The following is a 20,694-nucleotide window of genomic DNA, read 5'->3' as shown; positions in this document are numbered from 1 at the left end:
CTTCGTTAATACTTAGGTGTGAAAGGGATTCTTTACCCTTAAATTTTTAATTTACCAATATGAAAAGGATGGCATTGTTATCATTTTTTTATCTGACTGAATCACCGGTATCTGAACTTTATCATCCCACATCATATAACCCGATCTGATGTGACTGAAATTTCATGTTAATTTTCCAAATTCGAACCCGACTTAAGAGACCAGAACTCTTGCAGGAGAGTCCTGTAATATACTAAGTTTGTGCATTATTAGCATTTTTATAACAATATTCCCCACTCCAAGACCTCCTAGTTTTCTTGATTTTTGAATTAACTTCCAATTAATTCTTGGTACACCCTTCCCACCCTCTTAGAATGGTTTACTAGACATGATCACCTGGTCTCATAATTAACTACTATTACGTGAAGGTAGCAACACACCTATGACCAAAGTTATATACTTTTACTATAGTTTAGGAGATAAATAAGACATAATAGTTTAGAAAGCAAAAATACACCAAGCATTATGTCATATGTGCCTAATCTAATATTATTACATGGTCTCATAACAATTGGGAATCAAACACGGTTTAACAAGAATCTCAAGCGGAGTAGTTTTGACATGGGTGATTCCAAGGGTTCCATCTATGTCAACAAGTTCAGGGGAAGGATTCAAGATCTCAAAGGAATGCAAAAAGCTAGCCAGAATAAAATGAACCATTTGAAAGCCAAAAGATATTGCTGGACACGCCCTTCTACCACTTCCAAATGGTAACAACTCAAAATGATGACCCTTAACATCCACATCTTTATGAGTTGTCAGGAACCTTTCTGGCTTGAACTCTAATGGATCTGACCAAATAGAAGAGTCGGTGTGGATTTTCCAAATATTTGTAATTAATCGAGTTCCTTTTTTAATTTGGTATCCACCTAAATTGCAATTTTCTGTGAATTCACGGTGCACTCCAAGTGGAGAAGGTGGATACAATCTTAGTGTCTCCTTAATAATGGCTTGAAGGTATTGCAATTTGCTTAGATCAGACTCAAGTATGCGTCTCTCTTTCCCAATTTGGGTATTGAGTTCTTCTTTTGCTTTTTTTAATGTGTGGGGATTTCTCAATAGCATACACATTGCCCATGTAAGGGTAACAGTCGTTGTATCGGTTGCGCCAGTAATCATAGTCTGCCAAATAAATTGAATGGGTAAAGATAATTTTCTCAAAAAAGTAATTAAACAAGAAATAATTTTAAGAGTCAATATTTAACAGTCATCATTCAAAAGTCTTAGAAACAATAACATCTAAAATTCAATTATAACAAATATTTAAAATTTAAACTCTATACAAATTTATTTTTAGTGAATTTATAATAAATTTACTTAGCAACTTATTATAATATTAAATAAAATCAACTGCTATAATATTAGTGCTCTAATATTACTCTTTACATAATCAATGATATAAATGAAATTCACCCAGTATTAGAAGGCTAATAATTTTGAGTCAACAACCAAAATATCAAAATGTACAAGTGTATATCAACTATTTATTAGTCTAAAATCAATTAGATATCTAGCTATATATGTGTGTGTGTTTTTTCCCCTTAGATTTTAAACAAAAAAATATTCATATTTTAACAAAATAAAAAAAACGTGTTTTTCTTCTTTAAAAAATAACATAAAACTGACATTAAAAAATAAAAATAAAAATAAAAATAAAAATAAAATAAAAAAGAGCTCATACATCATTGTGGTAAAAATAAAACACACGTACCAATGTTGTGGCTTTGATTATGGTATGAGCATCAAATCCATCAACACCTGAGGCATCATCAAAAACCGAAATCATGACATCCAAAAAATCTTTCTCATCTAACAAACTCCTCTTTTGGCGATGTTCTCTTACAAAATCATCCAAAACCTCATCCAATTCCTTAGCAGTTTTCTTCATTGCTTTCTCATAGCCCCCAAAATCCAACCACCTTAACAAAGGAACAACATCTCCCACTGTAAACACCCCCAACAAATTCATGAACTCCCTTATCGTTTCCAAACACCTGTTATTATTTTCCAAACCACCAAATCCAAAGCATCTCTTCCCAACAAGCATCCTAAAAACCATGTTGAAGATCAATTCAGCAAACCACTGCTTCATCTCCACCAACACATACTCTTCGTCATTATTTCTTTTTCTGTATACATCTTTCACTGAAGCTTGAACTTCAGAGACACGAATATGGCTTAGTTGCTCGATTCGGCGATTCGAGAGGAGCTCTAACGTCACAATCTTGCGGATTTGGCGCCAGTATGGACCGTACGGCGCGAAACCAAACATGGCTCCGTTGTATGAAAGGTTTTCATTGGCGACAAGCTTTGTGGGGCGAGTGGAAACCGCCATGTCGTTGGTGGTGAAGCATTCTTTCGCCATTTCCCAGTTGCTGAGTACTATGGTCTTTTTGGAGCCACTCTTGATGGTGAAAAGGGGTCCGTACTTGTCGGCCATGGAAGCTAGAGTTATGTGGAGCTGCTTTGAACCGCGTAACAATGGAAGGTGACCGATGATTGGCCATGCTCCGGACACTGTTGGGGGTTCTCTACTATGATGACCGAATTTGATGATGAAACGAAACAGAAAGAAACAGAGTAAGATGGCTATTGCAGATGCAATTCCAGATGCTACAGTGGCATTTTGGTAATTTAGGGTTGAAGAATCCATTTTGCTTCTTTTTTCTTTTCTTTTTCTTAAGGTTAGGTGTCTGACGTCTGAATTAGAGTTGCTGAGGAATCAATATTGGATTTGAAGTACAGATATTTTGGGAGTTGGGATCATTATTTTTTTTTTTTAACACATTAAGGGTGGAACAACACGAAGTCTAGTAGTAAAAGACAATTTAAAGTACACACCGACATCGAACACTCAAAAAGTAAAGCATCTTCTAGTTATTTTCGGTATTGTCATTAACAACCAAAAGATTCACCACCAAACTACTCATTTAATAGTATAAAAGACCTATTTATAATTTTCACCACACCTTAGGTTTGATTATTGAAGATTCTATCATTTCTCTCTAGCCAAATTGTCCAAAGGATAGCAAAGAATTCCACGAACTATCTCTGTTTCTCATTCTTTCTCTCTGAAGCATTCGTCCAACTCTCAAAGTGTTGCTTTAGTGTACCTGGCATAGTCCATGTCCTTCCAAAAGCGAAAAGCCAAGCACACCACACCTGCCATGTGAGCTCACAGCCAATAAAAAGATGAAAAGCAGACTCAACCGACTTACAGCATAAAACACACATATTATCATGTTGGTCAATGACACCTAATCTGCATAGTCGTTCCTTAGTATTCACCCTCTCAACCAATATAAACCAAGAAACTAACTCGACCCTTGACGGGACGAAACCCCTCTAAATAGCACTAGTGAAACTATAGCTTGTTATTTCCTCCGGGAGAACTGCTTCCTACAATACTTGCACAAAAGAGTTAGTAGAAAAAATACCAGTTTTATCAAATTTTTAGACCACCATGTCTTCGCTCTCAGTTGTTAGCCTTACAGAATGCAAGACTCCATGGAGTTGGTGTAAAAGTTTCAACTCCTATTGGAATAACTCTCTCTTCCACTAGAAGCTCCATATCCATTCTAACCCATCTCAAAACCCGCAGTCCCCTATAACAGATCCTTTAAGGTTTGAAACCGAGAAGAGTCTTGGAAACTTATCTTTCAACATACCACTAGGTAACCAGGCATCTTCCCAGAACCGGATTGTTCTGCCATTCCCTACATCCATAGACAAGCTGAACGTCGGGATTTTTGCCAGTAAAGAATTTTATAAAAATAGTCGCGTTGTAGATATAGTCTCTAAACCAACAGAAATCCGTTCGTACAAACGTTTTGGTTGTCACAAGTAACAAACCCCTAAATAAATTGATAACCGAAGTATTCAAACCTCGGGTCATCTTCTCAAGGAACTGCAGGGAAGTATGTTCTTATTATTGGCTATGGAGATTGTAAATTGGGGTTTTGAGAATGAGGAGTGAATAGTCTAATTAGCAAATAAAGTAAATGAAGAACAAGCAATTTAAATGACAAGTAAAATAAATAAATAACTGTAAATAAACTTTTGGCAAGGTATGAAAAATTAGAGGTCCTATCATAGTTATCCTTATCAATGATGATGAAAATTGAATCCTAATTCCACTTTGTTAATCTTTACTAAAGCAAAGGAAGGTCAAGGGATTAATTGGTTTGATCTTCGAATCCTATTTATTTCCTAAGAAAAGATTGGGATTATTGAAGTTCAATTCAATTAACAAAGATAACAATTATCAATCATGTTTGAGTTTGATAACTCCTGAGTTACTGATTTCTTAACTAAGACCAAAAAGGAGAAAAGTAAATCTACTGGAATAAAAATGTCTTCAGATGGGAATAACAATAATGTAAATAAAAAAAGTAATATTAAACTGAAATACCTCAAATAACATTAATTCAAAAGAGTAATCTGTAACATGGAAGAATTCATAAATTAAATTGCAAAAGTAAATAAAAGGGAATATTGAACCTGATAAAGAGATAATCCTGAAAGCGAATAAAATCCTAAATCTAAATCCTAATCCTAAGGAGAGGAGAGAGAGGAGAGAATCTCCCTTTTAAAACTAAATCTAAATCATGAAAACTAACTAAAGTGGAGACTCTCCTTGAATGGATGCGTTCCTCCACTTCATAACCTCTGGTCTATGCCTTCTGGACTTGGATTTGGGCCAAAAAGAGCTTCAGAATTCGCTATGAGCATTTTCTGCAATTTTTGGTGCGTGGCCTCTGTCACGCGTCCGCATGGGTCACGCGGTCGCGTCATTTGGAGTTTTCCTTGTCACGCAGTCGCGTCATTCATGCGACCGCGTCATATGTGTTTCGCTCGAGGCGCGCAGTCGTGTCAGTCATGCGGCCGCGTCAATGCCTTTTCGCGCTGGCATGCGGTCGCGTCGCCCATGCGATCGCGTGGCTGCCAGTTTCTTCAAAAACCTCTGTTTTGTGCTTTCCTTCCATTTTTGTATGTTTCCTTTCCATCCTTTAAGTCATTCCTGCCTTAGAAGATCTGAAACTACTCAACACACGAATCACGGCATCGAATGGAAATAAAGGGAAATCAAAATAATTATTTTTAAGCATAGGAAACATGTTTTTCACATACATCACATAATAAGGAAGCGAAAGTAAAACCATGCAATTAATATGAATAAGTGGGTGAAGGATTGAATAAATCACTCAGATTAAGTACAAAATATATCATAAAATATGGGTTTATCAACCTCCCCACACTTAAACAATAGCATGTCCTCATGCTAAGTCCAAGAGTAATGTTAGGTTAAAGTGGTGGAATGACATGCAATGCAATCTAATCTAAATGCAACTACCTAGATGCATCATGTAATTCTAAATTTTTATTCACTTGAATATAAAGCTTGCATGTAGTTGAATTAATTCACATTCTCAAGGAGTCATATATATATAGCCAAACCTTAGATAGTTGATAAAATACCTTTACAATTGAAATGGGAGAGAAAAATATTTTATAAACTTGCTAGACAATTAATAATTCAAGCATAGACATATGTTAATGAGCTATTGAACCCTCACTGGATTTTGTGTTTACTTTCTAGTCACTCAGTGTTTATTGGGTTAATCACTCTATTCTTCTTTTTATTCTTACTTTCTATAACTTTGTTCTTCATCTAACCAATCAACAATTATAGAATAGAGACATACCAAAAATCATGAGGTCTTTAGTTAAGGTTGTAATGGGGCCAAGGTAAAGGTAAGGGTATATGTATAAGGCTAAGTGAGCTAATAAATGAATCCTTAATTAGTCTAAAATCTCACCTAACATACATACTTTGTAAAGCAACGCTTCTTTACCTATGTTCCCACTTTTTTTTCTTCCACTTTTGATGTTACATGCTCATGTTTCAATGTTTATTATTTTTATCCCATGTGCATTGCTTGATTTCACATTTGGGGAATTCTTTTGTGTCCCCTTTATTCAACTACTGAAAAATAACACTTTTTTTTGTTTTTTTTAATGCACATGGTAATTCAATTATGTGATTTTACATGAGCATGCTTCCCAAATTTTTTTATTTGAACAATTTTATTCTTTTCAACTTTTCTACCTTTTGTTTTTTTTTTTTTTCATCCATGTTCCCAATAGGTTTCCCATACTTAAACAATTACACACTTTCTATCTTAACCAAGACCAAAAAGGAGAAAAGTAAATCTACTGGAATAAAAATATCTTCAGATGGGAATAACAATAATGTAAATAAAAGAAAGCAATATTAAACTGAAATACCTTAAATAACATTAATTCAAAAGAGTAATCTGTAACATGGAAGAATTCATAAATTAAATTACAAAAGTAAATAAAAGGGAATATTGAACCTGATAAAGAGATAATCCTGAAAGCGAATAAAATCCTAAATCTAAATCCTAATCCTAAGGAGAGGAGAGAGAGAAGAGAATCTCCCTTTTAAAACTAAATCTAAATCATGAAAACTAACTAAAGTGGAGACTCTCCTTGAATGGATGCGTTCCCCCACTTCATAACCTCTGGTCTATGCCTTCTGGACTTGGATTTGGGCCAAAAAGGGCTTCAGAATTCGCTATGAGCGTTTTCTGCAATTTCTGGTGCGTGGCCTCTGTCACGCGTCCGCGTGGGTCACGCGGTCGCGTCATTTGGAGTTTTCCTTGTCACGCGGTCGCGTCATTCATTCGACCGCGTCAATGCCTTTTTGCGCTGGCATGCGGTCGCGTCGCCCATGCGATTGCGTCGCCCATGCGATCGCGTGGCTGCCAGTTTCTTCAAAAACTCTGTTTTGTGCTTTTCTTCCATTTTTGTATGTTTCCTTTCCATCCTTTAAGTCATTCCTGCCTTAGAAGATCTGAAACTACTCAACACATGAATCACGGCATCGAATGGAAATAAAGGGAAATCAAAATAATTATTTTTAAGCATAGGAAACATGTTTTTCACATACATCACATAATAAGGAAGGGAATGTAAAACCATACAATTAATATGAATAAGTGGGTGAATGATTGAATAAATCACTCAGATTAAGTACAAAATATATCATAAAATATGGGTTTATCATAAGCCTCTGATCATTTTCTCTCTGATTTATGGCTCCCTAATTTGAAGCTGACAAATATCCTTCCAAGGACCCCCTCTTGTGGGGACAGGCTGGCCACACAGCATTTCAGAAGGATTCATGCTATGACAAGAGCATACAACTCTCTTCCACAAGGGGCAATCTTCCTTCAAAAACCTCCACCACCACTTAAACAGAAGAGCTGTATTCCTGATCACTGCATCTCCCACTCCCAATCCACTCGCCTTTCTAGGAGCCATCACTACCTCCCATAGTTCCATCTCACTAATGGCATCCCAACCTTCCCATCCTCATTACTCCACAAGAACCGTCTTTGTAGTGAGATCAACTTCTCCGCTATAGCCTTCGGCATCTTGTACAAGTTGAGATAGTATATAGGCAGGCTATTGAGAATAGCTTTAATGAGAACTAGCTTACCCGCTTTATTGAAGGTCTTGGCCTTCCACAAACTCAACTTTCCTTCCACCTTATCAATCACTGGTTTCCACGTCTTAACTAATCTCAGATTAGCTCCTAGAGAGATGCCTAGGTATCGGACTAGTTGAGAGGCTTCCTTGCATCCCAACAAATGGCACATATGCCGCGTCCAACGCTATTCACAATTAACTGGGATGAAACTGGATTTCTCAAAATTAATACGCAACCCAGACATCATCTCAAAGCAGCGCACTAGACGCTTGTAATTCCTGATAGTCTCTTCCTTTAGAGGACAGAAAAGTATAGTATCATCCGCAAACTGTAAGTGCGACAGCTCAATGTTATCCCATCCAACCAACAGTGGAGAGATGCGCCCATTCCTCACCGCCTCCCCAATCATTCTATGAAGGACATGAACAACTAGCACAAACAGAAAGGGCGACAAAGGATCTCCTTGTCGTAGGCCCCTTTCCATTTTGAAAGGTTTAGATGGGGACCCATTTATAAGCACCGACATAGACGCAGAGCATACACACTCCTTAATCCACCCCCGCCATCTTTGGCCAAAACTCATCTTCTGCAAAACTATATCCACAAAACTCCATTTTTCCTATCATAAGCTTTTTGAAAATCCAATTTAATTATCACTGAGCTCCTTTTTTCTTGACTTAACCCACTGCACAGTTTCACAGGCTATCAAAGCTCCATCATGAATTTTTCTGCCTTGCACAAAAGCACTCCGAGTCTTGCCTACTAAGCCTGGCATTACATGCTGCATCCTCCGAACCAACACCTTAAATATGACCTTATACACACAACCCACCATACTAATTGGCCGAAGATCTTTTATTTCAGTAGCTCCAACAAACTTCGATGTCAATGCCACCCAAGTAACATTCGAATCCCTAGGTAGCCTAGCGGACCAGAAGAACCCCAACACTGCTTCAATGAATTCCTTCCAAACTTCGTCCCAATACTTCTTAATGAAGTTCATATTATACCCGTCACACCCTGGTGCTTTTGTTGACTCACAATCCCACACTACATTCTTTATTTCTTCAGCAGTTGGCATCAACTCCAGTCCTGTTGCCTCTTCCTCGGTTATCTGCCTCACCAGCCCATCCCGAGAGTTGGAATCATTATAAGAGAGATTATTTTTAATATGAAGATGAAGATGGTGTTTTGATTGAATATTAATATTTGAAGTGTATTACAGTATTGTGGAAGAGTAAAAAAGGTGTCTAATATGTTTCTTCGTGTTGTCAAAATGATGACACGTGTCTAACACGCACCTTATGTGTTGCCAAACATGTCTAATACGTACCTTGTGTATTGCCAACATGTGTCTAACACGCATTATACGTGTTGACTTTCTACCTGCAAAATCCACCCACATGTAATTATACCAAATAATTCTATTTTTAACAAAAAGACCAATATTTTTTCATATAGAGAAAATTAGTCTCATTATGAAAGCTAAATGAAAAAAATTTTAAATTGTGGTTTTGTGTCACGTTGTTACTAAATTTTATTTATTTATTTAAATAAATTTAACTTTTAACATTGTATCTTTACGCTAATTAACCAACTAATTATTACTTAAAAGTTTTTTTCTGAATCAAGAGCAACTAAACCTCCTCTATTAAGGTTAGGAACTCTGTTTATTTTGATGGATTAATATTATTGTCATTCTACTTTTAATTAATGCACTGATTTAAATTCAAGGATTTCTTTCGTCTTCACCCTAGGAATTAGAGTATATTGAAAGATAACTCTCTTTCTACTTGAATTCTTATTGAATCTTGAAAAAGTTAACTCACTTGAATAACTGCTTGAACGTAATTTCTCATAATTCTCTAATTACCCTGACTTAACGTGATACGTGATATATAATCATCTTATTTTTGGGTACTTAGGGTTTATGTGGCTAATAAACTAGAATTGGACTTAGCCCTTTAATCTAATTTAAGTCACCAAGGAATTGGCGGTTGATTAGATTAGAGGAGATTAAATTACTAAATTATTAGGGTTTAATCAATTAGAGTTTGTCATAAATTGAATCTTGCATGATTAAAGTATTTGGTAAGAATTGTTAATTTGAAAAAGTAAATATCTCCAAAATCTTAACTATTCTTCTATATAATTCTTACAACCCGTTTACTGTTTGCTTCCTTAAATTCTCTAATTTCTGTTTGATGATAATTGGAACTCAAAACATTCCTTTTTGCTTGCTGACTAGCTTAATCACTCAACTATTGTTACTTAATCCATTAATCCTCGTGGGATCGATCCTCATTCACCTGAGGTATTACTTGGTACGACCCAGTGTACTTGCCGGTTAGTTTGTGGTTTTCAAAATCCGCACCAACTCCACTTTTTTCTTTTTATTTATGCTAGAATATGTTTATGTTCCTCAGCCTCGAATTAGAATAACACTTCTGAGATAATTTTCTTATTAATCATCCAACCCCAGAATTGATTTTCATAAAATTTGGATCAGAACCTTCCTTCATCATATTTAGTGATAGCACGTTTCTTTCTCTTTCTTTTTTTGGATGATGATGTTGCATGTTTAGGGCCTATTATGTAAAAAATGATAGTACTTACAACACCAAACTTTAAAAATTTATTTTTTTTTCAAGCAAAAAGGTGAGAGCAAGTGATAAAAAAGGGCTACGGGTGTGTGAAGGATAGTAAAGAGTACTAGTGAGTGATGAGTGAATGGAAGTGACTTGTATTTATCATGAGGTGGGCTGGTGAATTGTGGTGGAGATTGATAGTGAGGATCGTGTAGTGTGCATGTAAGAAGGCTAAGGACAAAATATGTAAGGAGGTGAAGTAATGGTGACCAATGCATGTGATAAAGATATGTATGCATGTGAAAGATTGTGCATGAGCATGCATTGGACAAGAAGAGAGGTGCTTTGATGAGTGTGTGCTTCATGAGTGACCTATGCATGCTAAAGTGACTTGTGCATGTGTGTGAATAATAGTGAAAGCATATGAACCTGTGAAAACATGGTGATCATAAACTGCAGAGAAAAGTGTATGTAAATGATGATTATAAATTGTATATGATAATGCATGCATGCATGAGCAAATAAAACAACAAAATAAAAGAAATAAAGAAAAAACTAGTGTTCATACATCGAGGGGGTGTGACATGCAACACCAAATTTAGTGTGGCACGCTAGACTAAGTAAAAATGGCCCTCAAAGATGAATAACGAGGGCATGGCACGCCTATGATGATGCATGGCACGCTAGCCAAGTGCCCAATTCCTCTTGCATGTTACACTTATAAAGGAAACATAAAAATGCTAAATAAAAAAGAAAATTAAAAGTTGCTAATTTCTCCAACTTTATAATTGGTCATATCAGCAAACCATGGTGTCATGTATATAGCAAAGAGTTGTTCATCAGAAAGCCTTCCTTAACAGGTAGAAGGGGTATTTGAATGTCTTCACATTCAATCCTTTATAAGTGAAACTTAATTTTCTGAGCGCTTCCTATCCCAAATCTCAATATCAAACATTCGGAGGAGGAACATCCACCGTATCAATCTTGGCTTGGTATCCTATTTGGACGAAAAAAAATTTAAGAACAGAATGATCAATGTAGACAATAACTTTTGAACTAATTAGATAAAACCTAAATTTATTAAAAGCAAATACTACAACTAGAAGCTCATTTTCAGTTGTTGTGTAATTCTTTTGCACATCATTCAAGACATGACTTGCATAGTAAATACATGAAACAACTTGTGCTTCCTTTGTCCCAAAACAACACCTATGACAAAGTCACTTGCATCACACATTAGTTCAAAAGATATAGACCAATTAGGTGGAGCAATAATTGGTGCAGAGACAAGTTTGGTTCTGAGAGTTTCAAAGGCATGCAAGCATTCTTTGTCAAAATCAAAAGATACATCAGTAAATAGGAAATTGCTCAATGATTTTGCAATTTTGAAAAATCTTTTATGAATTTTCTATAAAAGTCAGCATGTCCTAAGAAACTTCTGATTGCTTTTACATTTATTGGAGGTAGTAATTTTTCAATCACTTCTACCTTAGTTTTAGCAACTTCTATGCCTTTGTTAGAGATTAAGTGACCAAGAACAATGCCTTATGTTACCATAAAATGACACTTTTTCTAATTTAAAACAAGGAACTAAGGCTAGATGGTGTAAAAAAGTGTAAAAAAAGTTACCAAATACAAAAAAAATCATCCATGAATACTTCAATAAATTTTTCAATTATATCAAAGAAAATAGAAGGCATACACCCTTAAAAAATAGCAGGGGGCATTGTACAAACCAAAAGGCACTCGGCAATAGGCAAAAACACCAAAGAAACAAGTGAATGCAGTATTTTCTTGATCTACTGGATCAACATCAATTTGATTATATCCAAAATATCCATCTAAGAAGCAGTAAAAAGCATGCCCAGCCAATCTCTCTAGTATTTGGTCAATGAATGGCAAAGGGAAGTGATCATTTCTTGTGGTAGTGTTGAGCTTCCTATAATTAATGCACATCCTCCATCCAGCGACGGTTCTTGTTGGGGTGAGCTCATTCTTCTTATTAGCAACTACTGTGACCCTTCATTTCTTGGGTACAACTTGCATCGGACTCACCCAAAGAATATTAAAAATAGGGTTTATAATTGTTGGTGGGTCCCCAACCTCAAGTGGGACCCACACATATTAAAACAAAAAAAAAAGGAAATAAAGGAAAACAAAATGGAGAGAGAGAGACAGGAAGCACGAAGGCTTCGTTCATTTTTTTGAATGAAAAGAAAAGAAACAGCAAGGGTTTTCGGCGTTGGAGAAGAAGAATTTGGGGGAAAAGGGCAAGCCAACCTTGATCACGTTGACTTAGTAAACTTGCTCCATTTCTTATGAAATTTTAGTATGTTATTCCTGGTGTAGAGATGAACATTAGGATATAACTTATTTGTTGTATTGCCTTCTCTTTTGCCTGATTTGAGATACCCACTTTATGGAGGGTTTATGTTGATTCCATCAGTTTTGATGATGTATTTTGTTGATTGTTGAGATGCCCTAGTGTCACTAGGAAGACTGTTTGTGTACCCATTATTCTGATAGTGGAAGATTTTCTGGACTAGGTCCCATGGGTTTTTTGTCCCTCTTTTGGGGGTTTTCCCACGTTAAAATTCTGGTGTCTGATTATTTAATTTCTGCCATTATAATTGTTGCTTGGAGTATCTTTGGTATTGCCTATTTAATCGCACAGGTTGTGGGAAAATTATTTCTGGTGCTTCCGTTGTTAGACAGGTTCTTATTTTGAACCTTGGTTGAGATTTTCCCAACAAAGTGGTATCTAGAGCTTTGGTTGTTTATCTCTGTGCTGATTAAATGGAGGAAAATACTCATGGACCGAATATGATCAAATTGAATTCCCAAAATTATTCAATTTGGAAGACCCTCATGGAAGATATGCTGTATAGTAAGGACTTGTATGATCCTGTGGAGGGAGATAAATCCAAAGGTACTAAATCCGATGCTGAATGGAAGAAGCTGAATCGGAAGGCAGTTGCTTTGATTAGGCAATGGCTTGATCTTAGTGTGTATCCACATGTTGACACCGAAACGAATGCTGAAAAGATGTGGAAGAAATTGAAAGAGTTATATGAGAGAAAGAATGTGCAAAACAAAGCATTCTTGATTAGGAAGCTTGTCAATATGAAGTATGTTGAAGGTAAATCAATGCCGGAGCATTTGAGCATTTTTCAGGAGACAGTGAACCAACTGACAAATAATGAAATCACTTTGAATGATGAGTTGCAAGCCTTGTTGTTGTTGAGCTCTTTGCCTGATAGTTGGGAAGTTCTGGTTGTAACACTGACTAACTCAGCTCCAAAAGGAAAGTTGACGTTAGCAATGGTTAAAGAGAGCATGTTGAATGAAGAAGCCAGAAGAAGAGAGCGAGGTTTGACTAATGCCTCCTCCCAGTTAGAAGCACTTGTTTTAGAGTCACGGGGGAGAAGTCAAAGTAGAAAACCTCACAGTTCTGACAGGTCAGAGAGTTGAAGCAAGTCAAGAGGAAAGTACAAGCCAAGAAAAGAGTTTATTTGTCACCATTGTGGCAAGCCGGGGCATATCAAGAGGTATTGTAGATTCTTGAAAAGAGAACAATCAAAGGGAAGAAACGAAGACAAAGGTAAAGATAGTGATAAAGAAACTGCTGCTATTGTTTATGAAGATGTTCTTATCACATATGATGAAAATTATGTGAATCTTGTCTGTGATGATTCCACTTGGATTATGGACTCTGGTGCCTCATGTCATGTCACTCCGAGGCGTGAAATTTTCACTTCCTATACTGCTGGAAATTTTGGCAAGATCAAATTAGGAGATAAAGGAGTGTGTGATATCATTGGTATGGGTGATATGTGGCTTGAAACTAATATGGGATGCAAGTTGCAGTTGAAGAATGTTAGGCATGCGCCAGATATGCGGTTCAATCTCATTTCAATGAAGGCATTGGATCAAGAGGGGTATTGCACTTCCTTTGGTATTGGAAAATGTAAGATTACCAAAGGGGCTCTCATTGTTGCTAGAGAAGACAATAGTCTCTCTACTCTCTACCGGTTGCAAGCAAAGTTGTGCAAAGAAGATGTGAATGTAGCTGATGATTCATCTTCTGATTTGTGGCATATACGTCTTGGTCACTTGAGCGAGAAAGGACTAAGCATCTTGGCCAAGAAGCACTCACTTCCAGTAAAAGGTACAACTTTAAATACTTGCACTCATTGTTTTGTTGGAAAGCATGCTAGAGTATCATTTCATAATTCTGGACCTCATAGGAGATCACATGTTCTAGATTTAGTTCACACTGATGTTTGCACTATGGATGCTAAGACACTAGGTGGTGCATCATATTTTGTTACTTTTATTGATGATTATTCTCGAAAAGTGTGGGCTTTTGTTTTGAAATCTAAAGACCAGGTGCTCGGAATCTTCAAACACTTTCATACAAGTGTTGAAAGAGAAACAGGAAGGAAATTGAAATGTGTTCGAGCAGATAATGGTGGTGAATACAGGGGTCCGTTTGAAGATTATTGTAAAGAACATGGAATCAAGCTTGAGAAGACGGTTCCTAAGACTCCTCAACATAATGGAGTTGCTGAGAGAATGAATCGCACTATCAATGATAGAGTCAGGTGTATGCTCTCTCATGCAAAGTTGCCTAAATCCTTTTGGGGTGAAGCGATGAGGACTGCAGTAGATTTGATCAACCTTTCTCCTTCAGTTCCACTTAATGGTGATGTTCCAGAGAAAGTTTGGAGAGGGAAAGATGTCTCCTATAGTCACTTGAGAGTGTTTGGCTGTAGGGCTTTTGTTCACATTCCAAGAGATGAAAGGTCTAAACTTGATGGAAAGTCAAAGCAGTGTATCTTCATGGGTTATGGTCACGAAGACTTTGGTTACAAATTATGGGATCCGGTGAGCAAGAAGATAATTAGAAGCCGAGATGTGATTTTTCTTGAAGACCAAACTATTGAAGATCTCGAGAAGAAAGATAAGCCAACAGTAACTGTTAGACGTTCTGTTGATGATGAACCTGGTCCTTCCACTAGACCTCCTGTTGATGGGGGAGATATACAAGTTGATAATGATGGTGATGATTTGCATGATGAACCTACACCTCAACCTGAGGTGCCAGATGTTGAAGTTCCACCTGAACCACCAGTTGAGCCTGAATTGAGAAGATCTACTAGAGAGCGTCATCCTTCTCAGAAATACTCTCCTCATGAGTATGTGACGAACACTGAGACTGGGGAGCCAGAGAGCTACCAGGAAGCTATGTCTGATGAGCATAAGGAAGATTGGTTGAAGGCCATGCAAGAAGAAATGAAATCCTTGCATGAGAATCATACTTTTGAATTGGTGAAGTTGCCGAAGGGTAAAAGAGCATTCAAGAATAATGGGTGTTCAAGTTGAAAGCGGATGAAAATGTCTCACGGCCAAGGTACAAAGCTCGATTGGTTGTGAAAGGCTTTGAGCAAAAGAAAGGTATTGATTTTGAGGAGATTTTCTTTCCAGTTGTGAAGATGTCCTCTATTCGAGTTGTGCTTGGATTGGCGGCTAGCTTGAATTTAGAGGTTGAGCAGCTTGATGTGAAGACTGCATTCCTTCACAGTGACATAGATAAAGAAATCTATATGGAGCAACCAGAGGGTTTCGAGGTTAAAGGAAAGGAGCATCTTGTATGCAAGTTGAAGAAGAGCTTATATGGGTTGAAGTAAGCGCCAAGGCAGTGGTACACGAAGTTTGATTCCTTCATGGAAGGTCATGGGTATAGTAAGACTTCTTCTGATCATTGTGTCTATGTTAAGAAATTCTCTGATGGTGATTTTATAATTCTCTTGCTTTATGTTGATGACATGTTGATTGTTGGTCATGACACTAAGAAGATTGAAAGTCTTAAGAAAGACTTGAACAGATCCTTTGCTATGAAGGATTTGGGTCCTGCAAAGAAAATTCTTGGCATGAGTATCACTCGTGACAGGAAGAATGGGAAACTGTGGTTGTCACAGCAGAAGTATATTGAGAAGGTTTTAGAGAGGTTTAGCATGAGTAATTCCAAACCTGTTAGTACTCCACTTGCTAGTCATTTCAAGCTGAGTTCGTAGCAATGTCCTACAAGTGAGAAAGAGAAAGCGGAAATGAAGAAGATTCCATATGCATCTGCAGTTGGCAATTTGATGTATGCTATGGTTTGCACCAGGCTGGATATTGCTCATGTCGTTAGAGTTGTTAGTCGGTTTCTCTCTAATCATGGCAAGGAACACTGGCAAGCAGTGAAGTGGATTCTCAGATACCTTAATGGTACTTCCAGAGTTTGTTTATGCTTTGGGAGTGGCCAACCTGTGTTGGATGGTTACACAGATGCGGATATGGCTGGGGATCTTGATTCAAGGAAGTCTACTTCTGGTTATATGATGACTTTTGCAGGGGGAGCTGTGTCATGGCAATCTCGACTTCAGAAATGTGTTGCTTTGTCTACTACAGAGGCAGAATACATTGCTGTTGTTGAAGCTTCTAAGGAACTCTTGTGGATGAAGAAATTTCTACAAGAGTTAGGCATCAATCAAGAGAAGTTTGTGTTGTTTTGTGACAGTCAGAGTGCTATCCATCTCAGCAAGAATCTGACATTTCATTCCAGATCGAAGCACATAGAGGTGAGGTATCATTGGATACGTCAAGCGCTTGAGATGAAGTCATATGCACTTGAGAAGATCCATACTGATGATAATGGTTCAGATATGATGACTAAGAGTTTACCTGCAGTGAAGTTTGATTCCTGCAAAGAGAAGGCGGGCTTGGTGGAGCAACCTATCCCCACTTGAGTTGGTGAGGGGGAGATTTGTTGGTGGGTCCCCAACCTCAAGTGGGACCCACACATATTAAAACAAAAAAAAGGAAATAACGGAAAACAAAATGGAGAGAGAGAGACAGGAAGCACGAAGGCTTCGTTCATTTTTTTGAATGAAAAGAAAAGAAACAGCAAGGGTTTTTGGCGTTGGAGAAGAAGAACTTGGGGGAAAAGGGCAAACCAACATTGATCACATTGACTTGGTAAACTTGCTCCATTTCTTATGAAATTTTAGTATGTTATTCCTGGTTTAGAGATGAACATTAGGATATAACTTATTTGTTGTATTGCCTTCTCTTTTACCTGATTTGAGATACCCACTTTGTGGAGGGTTTATGTTGATTCCATCAGTTTTGATGATGTATTTTGTTGATTGTTGAGATGCCCTAGTGTCACTAGGAAGACTGTTTGTGTACCCATTATTCTGATAGTGGAAGATTTTCTGGACTAGGTCCCATGGATTTTTTGTCCCTCTTTTGGGGGTTTTCCCACGTTAAAATTCTGGTGTCTGATTATTTAATTTCTGCCATTATAATTGTTGCTTGGAGTATCTTTGGTATTGCCTATTTAATCGCACAGGTTGTGGGAAAATTATTTCTGGTGCTTCCGCTGTTAGACAAGTTCTTGTTTTGAACCTTGGTTGAGATTTTCCCAACAATAATCTCTACATCCCAAAGCTTCATGACCTTCTTTTGGACCACTTCCTTCATTACCGGATTGAATCTCCTCTGTGCTTGCACTATAGGTTTAAAGTCTTCTTTAAGCAAGATTTTTTTCATAAACATGGTGAGACTTATCCCTTTAAGATCCCTGATGGTCCACCCTAGGGTGGTTTTATGGTTTCTCAGCACCTTTGGCAATTCTTCATCTTTTATTTTGCTCAAGGAAGCACTTATTATTCTAGGATATGTTTTTTTTGTCCCAAAGAAGGCATACTTTAGAGTTGGTGGCAAGGATTTTAGTTCCAATTTGGGTGGTTCGGTATCTTTTTCCTTCTCAAATAGTAGAACATGCATTACCTTATCCTCTTTTATCACTTCTTCTTCCTCCATGCAGAGGAGTGAAGATACCTCCAAAGCAGTATCAAGGGGCTATTCTTCAAGAACCTCTTGCACTAGGGGATCAATTATGTTTACCTTCATACAATCCTCAGTGTTATTTGGGTATTGTATGGCTTTGATTACATTAAAGACCATTTACTCATCATGCACTCTCAAAGTTAGCTCTCCTTTTTAAACATCAATAAGTGTCCTTTCAGTAGCAAAAAATGGTCTTTCCAAAATTATAGAAGCATTGACATCTTTTTCCATATCAAGAATCATAAAGTTTGCAAGAAATATGAACTTTTCTATCTTGACCAATAAATTCTCTACTACTCCATGTGAAAATTTGAGTGATCTGTCGGCCAATTGTAGGGAGATTCTTATGGGCTTTACCTCCTCAATTTGCATATTCTTCATCAAAGATAAAGGCATTAAGTTGATGCTTGCTTTCAAGTCACAGAGAGCTTTCTCAATGGTGATATTTCTAATTATGCAAGGAATTTGAAAACTCCCAAGATCTTTCAATTTTTGTGGCAACTTCTTTTGAATGATAGCATTGCATTCTTTAGTGAAGTTCAATGGCACTGCATTCTTTAGTGAGGATCACTGTTTCATCTTCCTTCCAAGTTCTCTTATTGGACATTAGCTCATTCATAAACTTGGCATAGAGTAGCATTTGTTCCAAGGCTTCAGTGAAACGGATGTTGATTTGTAGCTTCTGAAACACTTTCAAGAACTTAGAAAATTATTTGTCCTTAGTCTCCTTTTATAGCCTTTGAGAGAATGAAATTTTAGGTGCTTATGCCTTTGGTTTTGTCCTTTTTTTTTTTTTTTGAGCTTGGGATGAAGGTACAAAGGCTTTATCTTCTTGCTTTTTGTCTTCTTCAGGGGCATCTTCACTTTGCTCCTTTCCGCTTGTGGTTTCTTTACTTACCACTTTTTTATTTCTCAGATTTATGGCTTTGTACTCTTCTCTTGGATTTGAAATGGTGTCACTTGAGAAAGTATTTGTGGATTTCTCAGCTAGTTGCTTAGCAAGTTGGCCCATTTGTACTTCTAAATTTCTGATGGAGGACTTTTGGTTCTTGAAATTGGCTCTAGTTTCTTGTATGAAGCTTGAGATTTATTTAATAAAATTGGATGTGGCTTGAGAAAGTTTCTCCATTACAATCTCAAGAGGGGAGGGCTTTTGAGGATTTTGGGATTGTACAGGAGGTGTTTGTTGGTAAGATGTGTTGAAGTTGTTTTTCCTTACTCTTTGGTTTTTCCATCCAAAGTTAGGATAATTCCTCCATCCAGGGTTGTATGTTTTGGAGAATGGATCATGGTGTGATGGTCTAGATAAATTGTCCATTGTTCAACAGAGGGTTGATCATCTTAAGCATTAGACACCCGTTACTTTGATGGGCTCTTCCACATATGTCACATATAATGTCTTATATTCTTACTACTGAAACTTGCATGTTTCCCACTTGTTTAGCGAGTGCATTGATTTGCTAAGCCAGAACCTTGTTCTAAACGAGTAAAATGTCCAGTGTATTAAACTCCATCACTCCTTTCTATATTGTTCTTTCGAATGAATACACGTACTGGTTATTAGCCACTATTTCAATTAGCTTCAATGCTCTTTAGTTGTCTTCCTATATAAGGGCTTCCTGCTGATGAGTCTAGTAACGTCCTAGAGGCATGAATGACTCCGTCATAGAAAGTTTGGAGCTACATCTAGTCAGGGAACATGCATGTCATTAGGACACTTTTTCAACATCTCCTTGTATCTCTCCCAAACTTTATAAAGGGACTCTCCATTCTTTTAAGTGAAAGTTTAAATGCCATGTCTCAACTTTGTCAGCTTCTGTGGTAGAAAAAAATTGGTTAAGAACTTGTTAACCAAATCTTTCCACGTTAAAATACTTTTCAGTGGTTGAGTTTGGAGCCACTGCTTGGCTCTGTCTTTCACAGAGAATGAAAATAGCTTTATCTTGATGGCTTCAAAAGAAACTCCATTGCTCTTGCCAGTGTCACATATCAATAGGAAGCCAGATATGTGCAAGTTAGGGTCTTCTTGAGGACTACTTTCGAATTGGTTTTGTTGCACTAATTGAATGAGTGCGGGCTTCAATTCAAAGTTGTTTGCCTCCACATTAGACCTTACAATGCTACTGCTGTAACTATCAGAAGTGGGTATAATGTACTCACCCAAAGTTCTTCTAGAATTGTTTGCTTCTGCTGTCATGCCTTCCACTTCTTTCACAATCCTCTGGTTTCTATTTTCTTTCTCAACCGCCAGAGAGTTAGCTCTATTTCAGGATCAAACTAAAGAGACTCCTTATCCTTATTGCTCTGTATATAACACACACAAAATAAGAAAAATTGGAATTTTCAACGTCAGAGTGAAGGAAATTCCAAGTGAGGTAAAAACAAAAAAGGTCTAATTTAGAGGATTAATCAACTGGTTTGTTGTCAGTCTCTATTAATCTCTAGCAACAGCACCAAAACTTGATGGAGATTTTCCAAAATTCGGCAAGTGCATCAAATCGTATCAACTAATACCACGGTGAGTAGATATCATTCTCACGAAGATTAATAGATTGGGCAAGCAATAGTTAATTGACTACTCTAAGTAGACAGATCAAAAACTTTGGTTGATAGGATCCAGTATCAAAATAGAGAATTAAAAGAGAGCAGTTA

At 37.1% G+C, this 20,694-nt stretch overlaps 1 protein-coding gene and 1 non-coding gene across 2 annotated transcripts; one reads left to right on the top strand and one right to left on the bottom strand.

The window, feature by feature from the left end:
- Positions 1 to 422: 422 nt before the first annotated feature.
- Positions 423 to 2,842, bottom strand: LOC107643940 (cytochrome P450 82A1-like). The gene is made up of 2 exons (XM_016347700.3): positions 1,751 to 2,842; positions 423 to 1,161 (listed from the first exon to the last, which is right to left on the bottom strand). The coding sequence occupies exons 1-2, from the start codon at positions 2,690 to 2,692 to the stop codon at positions 532 to 534; spliced, it is 1,572 nt and encodes a 523-aa protein (XP_016203186.1). The 5' UTR covers positions 2,693 to 2,842; the 3' UTR covers positions 423 to 531.
- Positions 2,843 to 19,745: 16,903 nt separating this feature from the next.
- LOC148565776 (small nucleolar RNA R71) lies at positions 19,746 to 19,849 on the top strand. The gene has a single exon (XR_015884431.1). It is a non-coding gene; the product is annotated as a small nucleolar RNA R71 (small nucleolar RNA).
- Positions 19,850 to 20,694: the final 845 nt, after the last annotated feature.

Source organism: Arachis ipaensis, chromosome B5 (genome assembly GCF_059453495.1).
Source record: "Arachis ipaensis isolate K30076 ecotype BB chromosome B5, ASM5945349v1, whole genome shotgun sequence".
Classification (NCBI taxonomy): Eukaryota; Viridiplantae; Streptophyta; class Magnoliopsida; order Fabales; family Fabaceae; genus Arachis; species Arachis ipaensis.
This window is presented reverse-complemented; position numbering and strand designations above follow the sequence as displayed.